The following is an 8,756-nucleotide window of genomic DNA, read 5'->3' as shown; positions in this document are numbered from 1 at the left end:
TACTCAGCTTCGAAAAATACCCCCCCCACTTCAAGCATCGATTGTTACCCACCTAACTGTCAGAACACTCCAAATGACGTATACCATTAACAAGACTATTGACAAGCCCATTAAACAGCCGGCTTCCCACTTGTCAGTTGAAACGCGTTGAACAGCACCTTCCATACACAAAAATGAACTGACAACGACAAGCGGTGTCAGTAACAGGAAACATATGACATCTCCTATCAGAGACTTCTGGTGTCTGCGGTCTGAACCACTACAGAAGAACTGTGCAATAGAAAAACAATTAATGTGTAATTTTATATTAAAAACACGTATATTAAAATCACGCTAAACCCCCCCACACTGTTTAAAAACACGTATATTAAAATCACGCTAAACCCCAGATATCCTTCAACTACTCATTTCCAAAACAAGCGTTCACGGACGAAATTCTAAAGATATATTGTGAACGTTACAAAACAGTAAAATCATCTTTAACCCATAATTGTCTCCGATAAATTAGTCGATTAAGCTTAATTCTTCGAAAGGTTCGTCACTTAAAGAAACCCAATAAGCATTATTATTATTTATTTTACAAGTTTTGTGTTATCGCCTCCTGTCTTTGGTAAGCTGTCTGCACGCAAGTGTAAACTAAAATGTTTTCCTTTACCTCCAGCAGGGAGCGCGACGATCGGACGATGTGGAACTTGTATCGGCAGATTTCACAAGTATCCGTATTGGCAGTACCAAGCCATTTCTCCATGCAGTCCAAGTGTACTACACCCACTGAACCTAAGAGAAGAAAATTTACACTGTCTACAAACAAGTCATTCAAATTTCAAAATATAATAGCGTTGTACATAAAACTAAATATTTCAGCTTTTAATTTCCCTTAAAGTCACGGGTGTAAGGCCGAGAAACTTAATTCATTTTAGACATTGAGATGTTTTGAAAATTACACCCTCGCAGTTTAAGTTTGTTTTTTTTGGTGGGAGAGGGATTGTTAGTGACCAGTAAATGGGTAAGCGTCGAGTATTGGACAATAGAGGCCATTAAGTAAGTTCTTATTGTTTAATTGCTTCAGTAGGCTTAGGTTCGTGACTTTAAAACACCAGATCAAAATGATAATTGATGCAATTATGGTTAATGTGGTTTATTGCTTGGTAAAACGTGTTCAGCAATATAGTTTTTAAAAGGTTTAAGTTCCATCCTACATACATAGGCAGTAGTTTCACAATAGACATGTTAATAGATTATTGTACAATGACGCTCAGGTGGTTACTGGTTGCGTTGCTTCATGCAATGTGCCAGTAGTCTGTTCAGAGGTTAGGAATGCGATTGTACACTTTAATTTCACCCATATATAATATAATACAAAATATAATTAGTGCATCTAAATAAAGCTTTTGATAGAAAATAAATTTTCGTCGCATCAGGACCAGAACTTGTCCTCACGATTCACTATCAACTGACCTCCCCATAATTCAACCTTTTTTTGGACCGAGATGGTGTCACCGTTATATAAGCTAACCCTTAACCGACCTTGGGAAGGGGGGGGGGTCCACTGTTAACTCTGTTCTTTTAATTTCACAATGAAAATGCTTAATCGAAGTAAACGAAATTTTGTACAAAACTTGCTAAAAATAGTTTCGGTTTTAAATAAATTCGAGTTTATTTAGGATTTATCACTTGAGTAAAGAAGTTTCCAAAACTTACAAAACCGTAAGTTACCACTGTTTACACTTTTTTTAAAATCTGTGTTTCTTTAGTAGTTGTTCAGACCAGGTTGTGGGACATTGCTCTAGTAGTAAAACCAGTAACACAGAAGAAGAATTAAGGAAAGAACAAGCCATGAATAATATGGTCAAGGAATGGTCGTTTCTTAACAAATATATACCTGCGCCTTTTGTTGACCAGGGAAAAGTTCTTCAATCAGACACACTGGTATACGAAACCTACTACAAGGCTAGCATTTTCAGGCTCTGCAAAGTGAGCTCCAGCAACAGACAAGATCCAAACGTTACCAGTGTTCTAGATTAGATTAATTTATTATTTTACACTATGAGATGAGGTATAGTGAAGTGTTCTGGTATAAGTGTTTAGAAAGTAACGTTTTTTTTAATGATAATAATGCAGTGCTAAGGTTTAAAATATGAAATCATTAAATATGCACCATTTTCCATGAAAATTACAAAAAATGTTTCCAGGGTATATCCCCGGACCCCTTCTCTATTATGGCTTCACAACTTATCTCCAACCCACCCCACCCAGAAGGAGTATCCTCCTTTATAGATTTCTGCCTACGGTCCTGGTCTTACGTAAGAAACCAAAAACGAATTATAAACGCATATTTAAGTTTTAAAGGAATTATTACCATGGTATTTCCACAACTAAAATAGTTAAGACTGACCTGAACAGTGACATGGAGAAACTAGTTTATCGCACGAGTCTCCTTCGTGACAAATTCGACAAGAAGGTCCACTGCTGCTGCTCGTTGACCGCTTGGTCCCAAGGGCCTGACCATCCGTAGAGGCCGCGTTTTTGGAAGAACCAAAGTTATAGACATGTACCCGCCCAATACTAATTGTAGTGGGTCCGACAGAGGGCGCAGTTGGATCGCATGGCGATTTCGCAGTCTCTGCGTTAGATGCGACGGTAGAGCCATACAGGAGAGGATAGTGTTCTCTGCGGTCTTCAGTCTTGCAAGACATTTCTATATAGTGAAATACTCCTGGAACCATACAAATAAAGAATACATTTAAATGAAACCACAAGGCTCAACGCAGATTAAGAGTATTGAAAGTTGTAACTTAAGAAGCTCGAGAATTTTGTGAAATACTAAACAGAATTTACGTAAACTTGTTATTAACCGACACTGACTAAACTCCAACTTGAAATGTTAACTATTCATACAAACAATTAAGCTTACGATTTATTTTGTGTTGATTGAAAAATAGATGTTTTGATAAATCACATTTGGATTCTACTTATAAAAAAAATTCGAAAAAGAGAAGAGAAATGTGTGGGGGGGTCTACAGTTTACGCGATTTTTATCGCAAATGTTAGGCCTATTGGATCACAGTCAGTGTCGGATTTAGACCCTTTAACCCCCCCCCCCCTTTCATATAATAATGCTACAGTGGAGACCCTTCCTAGGTTTATTTAAAACCGAGGTCCCTCATGGAACTGCAGGGGTTACACCCCCTTTTATCTCCGGCACCAGTCACAGGTAGTTTAATGTATTTATCTCACGATATAATTAGTTTTTAGATTATTCAGTGCTCTTTTTATCAACGTACGAAATAACCAAATAAAATGTTCCTTAAACAAAAGAACGTGCAGACTAATGGTTAAAAATAAAAGTAATAGAAATTCATAACCGAGGCTTAAAAGTTAACATTTCATCACGTCTGAATCGCCACCGTTTAGTAATAGTTATTTTTAATCCAAGACTTTTTTTCCCCATATAACTGTAGCGTTTTAAGATAAGTTTGAAACTTTGTCTACTCCATGTAAATAGCTCACAAAATTGATGTAATTTAAACAGATATTAAAAAAGTTAAAGCAGAATTTCTTTAGACAATGAAATGTAACACATAATAAACAAGTTCTGAAACTAACGTCCTGACAACTCAATAACAGATTCATAGTCTTTATAAAAGTACAGCAAACTAAGTAAAACTTCGAATAGCCGAAATAAGTTGTTATTCATTTTATATTTTATTTCTGTTTGGTAGTAAAAAAATAAGTATCAAACGATTAATTAAATGATTCAAGAAAATACTGAAAGTGAAAGTAATATTAATAGTGATTGTATAATTAACAATAACAAAAATATTTTACAAACATACCGAAGGAATATCTAAACATAGTCGTAAATTAAGTTATTCAGCGCCATTGTTGAGTGATAGACGAGACCCGCGAATAAATCAAATCCGCTTTTAAATACAAGAACCACTTCTGTTTATTTAAAATAACTTACCCGTAATAACTTCAAATCAACGTAAACTCTACTTTCTAACACAGGATTATCACCACAGCTTCCTTCTCAAGGACAACATTCATAATCGTGGCAGCAGATAAACATTCATATGGTACAAAAATATGCACCAATAAAATACGAGATCCTGAAACGTCATGGGAACTGAGAATCATTTTTCTCGTCGGGAACGAAGGTATTTGATGGGTATTATTCACAATATTCTGATGTTAATTGTGTTAGATATATTTATAGCTTCTGAATAATTAGCAGGAATTGAATGTGTGTATCTTATACATATATAATTAGAAAATACTTTATTAAAGAACTTATTAACAATTTAAGTCTGTTTTAAACTTACTGGTTCACATCCTAAAAACAAAATTCCGCCCCTCGTACATTTCGAGACAGATTGTTAAGTTCAAATTCTACAAAATAGTTTATAATTTATTGTAAAACAACACTTTTAGAAGGGGAAGTGTTAACTTAAACATCTTGTTCATCTGACACAAATTCCATCATCTGCTAATCACTGTAAAAACTATTAATTACTGTACGCACCCTGCCAATAAACCGACATGTGCCTGGTGGAATAGTATAATAAAACTGTATTTTCCGTAAAAAATCTACCTTCCCAATGTCTAGAGATGTGAAATATTGTTTCTTTAATTTTCCCGAAGAAACAGCACATTATCTAACAACTAAGTGCCTAGAAGGATAGAGTTTGTAAGTCAAGCCAAAGGTCATGACATGTGTTGTGGCTCAAGGTTCGATACTAGGAGTCGCCATGACAGGTGTTGTGGCTCAAGGTTCGATACTGTGAGTCGCCATGACAGGTGTTGTGGCTCATGGTTCGATACTGTGAGCCGCCATGACAGGTGTTGTAGCTTAATATTCGACACTGTGAGTCGCCATGACAGTGTGTTGTAGCTTAATATTCGACACTGTGAGTCGCCATGACAGGTGTTGTGGCTCAAGGTTCGATACTATGAGTCGCCATGACAGGTGTTGTGGCTCATGGTTCGATACTGTGAGCCGCCATGACAGGTGTTGTAGCTTAATATTCGACACTGTGAGTCGTCATGACGGTTGTCGTGGCTTAAGGTTCGATGCAGTGAGTCATCATGATAGGTGTTGTGGCTCAAAGTTCGATACTGTGAGTCGTCATGACTGGTATCGGGACTCAAGGTACAACTTCTAGTACGTTTTGACTGACAGACTACAGATCTTTACACGTTCAGTTTCTAGTATAATTTGATGGCCAGTACTGAACTTTCCAATTTCAACTTTTAACTTTTATGGTCTGGAAATCACCAATAGGAATAGTGAAGAATATGTGCTAATATAGAAATATACTCAATTGTTATGTAAAACCATTAATAATTAAGTACTATACTCAATTTTTGTGTAAAAATCATTAATAACTAAGTACTTTCATGTTACAGGGAATTTTCTGTTAGATATTAACGTTGTATTTAAAAAAATTACAATATTTTATTCTTTAATTAAATAGAATAATTAATATGCCGAAGGTTGCTACAATCAGGCTTTAGATATAAAGCATGGAATGAAAGTCAAAATAGTGTTTTCTTAATTTCCCTTACCTTGTATTCTCGGAGTTCAAAGTCACCTTGCCACAGTTTTAACATGGAAGATCTTAATACCACCATGCTACAGTTTTATGAATGAGGATCTTAATACAACCATTCTACAGTTTTAAGATGGAAGATCTTCATACTACCATGCTACAGTTTTAGGATAAAAGATCTTAATAGCACCATGCTATAGTTTTAGGATGGAAGATCTTAATATCACCATGCTACAGTTTTAAGATGGAAGATCTTCATACCACCATGCTACAGTTTTAGGATAAAATATCTTAATAGCACCATGCTATAGTTTTATGAATGAGGATCTTAATACAACCATTCTACAGTTTTAAGATGGAAGATCTTAATAGCACCATGCTATAGTTTTAGGATGGAAGATCTTAATACCACCATGCTATAGTTTTAGGATGGAAGATCTTTAATACCACCATGCTACAGTTTTATGAATGAGGATCTTAATACAGCCATTCTACAGTTTTAAGATGGAAGATCTTAATACCACCATGCTACAGTTTTAGGATGGAATATCTTTAATACTACCATGCTACAGTTTTAAGATGGATAATCTTCATACCACCATGCTACAGTTATAGGATGGAAGATCTTAATACCTCCTTGTCATAGTTTTAGGACTGTAGATTTTAAGAATACCTTGCTACAGTTTTTAGGACGATGGGTCTTAATACTATAGTTTTAGGACAGAGAATCTTAATTCTGTGTTACTGTTAGTTTTAAATATTGACATTATTATCGTCTTGGTAGCTTTAGAATAGTGAAAAGGTAATTAAAATAACGTTATTATGTTAAGTTTTGTTTTTCAACATGGTATTCATATAACTCACGACCATTCTATATCAACTTCAGTGAAATATAATATCTCTCGATTTATGAATATCTGCACACATACATTTAACTGTAGAGTATCAATATAATGTCTATGAGTCGCTGACGTTCTTGATCAGCTCATTAATCTCTCTCTCTAACACGCAATACTTACATTAAAACACTAAAGAGGACAGTGGAAGTAATACTGAGCTGGCTAAACCTATCAAGCATATGAAATAGATAAACTTATCAGATACTCATAAGAAAGATAAAACTACAAGATAAATCAGAGGCATAAATTCACGAGAACTTCAAGATGATAAATTTTCCCATGCCTAGTTCAGTTACTCAGTTTCAATAAAACTTGCCCATGCCTAGTCCATTTACTCAGTTTTAATAAAACTTGCTCAAGGTTCTAACAATGAAGTTGTCTTTGTTCTTTTTTTTAGATATTGTTTTCTGCCTTCAAAGATATTTCATTGTATATCTTGAACCTGGAAAAACTAGTTAAAACTGGAATATCCTTTGCTAACTGAACTATGACATCAACTGAATCTAATAGCTGGCCAATGCTGTCAGGAAACGGAGATCAGGGATAGTGCTGTTCATTGGACAAAGAAAGAGAAAACTAGCATACTGTTGGTGTGAACGCGCTTTGTAGTCATTATAAGAAAAAAAAATACATTGGATAGGCGAAGTGAAAAAAAAGTGTCATCGGCCACTATTCAGTTCTACATATTATATAGCTGCACAACGAAAACATGAACAACATGTTAGTTCACAATGCACACACTCAGAAGCAGCAGACCTGTATTATCCAGTCATGAGTAACTATACAAAGTTAGAATTTGTACAGCGTAGTTTACTTAGAATACACCCTGTTCATGTAGAACGTTTAATTTACTGAGCACAGGCCAGCTATACCTAAAAACGAAACGAAAAACATTGAAGATATCTGAAGAAATATACATTAAGTTTATAAGTTATGAAAGGGTTGCATTTTGAGGGAGTGGAATAAATATTCTGTATGCAGATCAAAGCAAAACTTTTACTTATTTGTGTAAGCTTTTGAGAAATGATAATAGTAATAAAGTAATGTCTGAAGTTCTTCAATTTTATCTGCAAGATACAAACTGTTTGAATAAAAATTGAAATTACACACTAGAAAAATAGGAATGAGATATTAATAGAAAAAATCAGGTGTAAATTTACATTTTCCAACTAGCTGTAGTTCATACAAGAACCTTTTTTTCACAATAACTTTTTGTCATTTTGGTGTTTTGTGCGCTGTAATATGCTAGACTTGACACACAAACGTCCAAAACACACACACAGAAGAAGAAATTACTAGTTATTCGTATACAGGTGGCGCAAGTAGAAAAGTAATGATTCCATGTAATAAATTAGATAACATAGAATGGCGGCAGCAATGGAGGTAGACGATGATGTTGATTCTGAACAGCCAGAAGTACCTACGTCTTCAAGCACTGCTAGAGGTGATAAGAAACGATTTGAAGTGAAAAAGGTAGGTAATAAAGAATATAAACCCATTTACTCGTAAATGTTTGTAATTAGAACTATACAACTCGAAGCTTACGGCTGTGTAATTTTAGTGTAAAGTTAACTTAGTTATATTTATGATAAAAATTATTTAAATACAAGTTAGGTGGCGGCAAGAAGATAAATGTATTTTAATTAAAATTTAAAGTGAGAATATTTGAATTATTGCATAATTATAAACAGTATAGTGTATCCAGATAGCTATATATCAAGAACATCAATAAATTTGAAAAAAATTCCTTTTTTGTATATTTGTGTGCTACATTTTATTGTTCAGTACAAGTACTAGTTAGGCTTAAACTTTTAAAGCTGGTAGTAATAACACTGTTCAGATGACAGTTCACAATTTTAGAACACTGTTCCAGTAAAAATAATCTCCCCCATAATAATATCTCCAATGAGGCAATTATTCAACTTTGAAGTACGTTTTTCTTGTTAAAGATTCAAAGTCACAGTGTTAATTTTTCTAGGTTAACTGTCATATAATTAATTCCACAGAAACTTTTTTTTTGTAAATTCACCATTATTTCTTGTTGGTTTGCTTATATATCTTTGTATCCAAATATCAATTTTAAAACGTGTTAAACCAGGCAGTACAATGTTGCTAATTCTAAGAAATTAGTGAAAGCAAAGATGATATAGATGAAGGAATAGTCAATAAATTACTTAAATTTTTAGATGTTATTAAGGTCTTGGGTATTGCTAGCTGAGAATAGGATACTAATGATTTACAAAAGGATTTAGATCATTTAGTGAGTTTGGCAAATAAATGGCAGATGGGTTTTAATTATAATAAA

General features: G+C 34.2%; 2 protein-coding genes across 2 annotated transcripts in view; one reads left to right on the top strand and one right to left on the bottom strand.

The window, feature by feature from the left end:
- The window catches only part of LOC106472021 (E3 ubiquitin-protein ligase MARCH2-like), a 3,830-nt gene extending 1,134 nt beyond the window's left edge, over nucleotides 1-2,696 (bottom strand). Inside the window, exons 1-3 of the mRNA XM_013932650.2 lie at nucleotides 2,396-2,696; nucleotides 656-777; nucleotides 53-270 (exon numbers count right to left, since the gene is read on the bottom strand). Coding sequence (XP_013788104.1) covers nucleotides 53-270; nucleotides 656-777; nucleotides 2,396-2,696 — 641 coding nt within the window. The remainder of the gene's footprint in view (nucleotides 1-52; nucleotides 271-655; nucleotides 778-2,395) is intronic.
- Nucleotides 2,697-7,784: 5,088 nt separating this feature from the next.
- The window catches only part of LOC106472023 (RING-box protein 1A), a 10,845-nt gene continuing 9,873 nt past the window's right edge, over nucleotides 7,785-8,756 (top strand). The window contains exon 1 of the mRNA XM_013932652.2: nucleotides 7,785-7,924. Within this exon, the coding sequence (XP_013788106.1) occupies nucleotides 7,817-7,924 (108 nt within the window). The 5' untranslated portion in view covers nucleotides 7,785-7,816. The remainder of the gene's footprint in view (nucleotides 7,925-8,756) is intronic.

Source organism: Limulus polyphemus, unplaced genomic scaffold (assembly GCF_000517525.1).
Source record: "Limulus polyphemus unplaced genomic scaffold, Limulus_polyphemus-2.1.2 Scaffold5025, whole genome shotgun sequence".
NCBI lineage: Eukaryota > Metazoa > Arthropoda > Merostomata > Xiphosura > Limulidae > Limulus > Limulus polyphemus.
The sequence above is the reverse complement of the archived record's forward strand: the minus strand, read 5'-3'. Positions and strand labels throughout refer to the sequence as shown.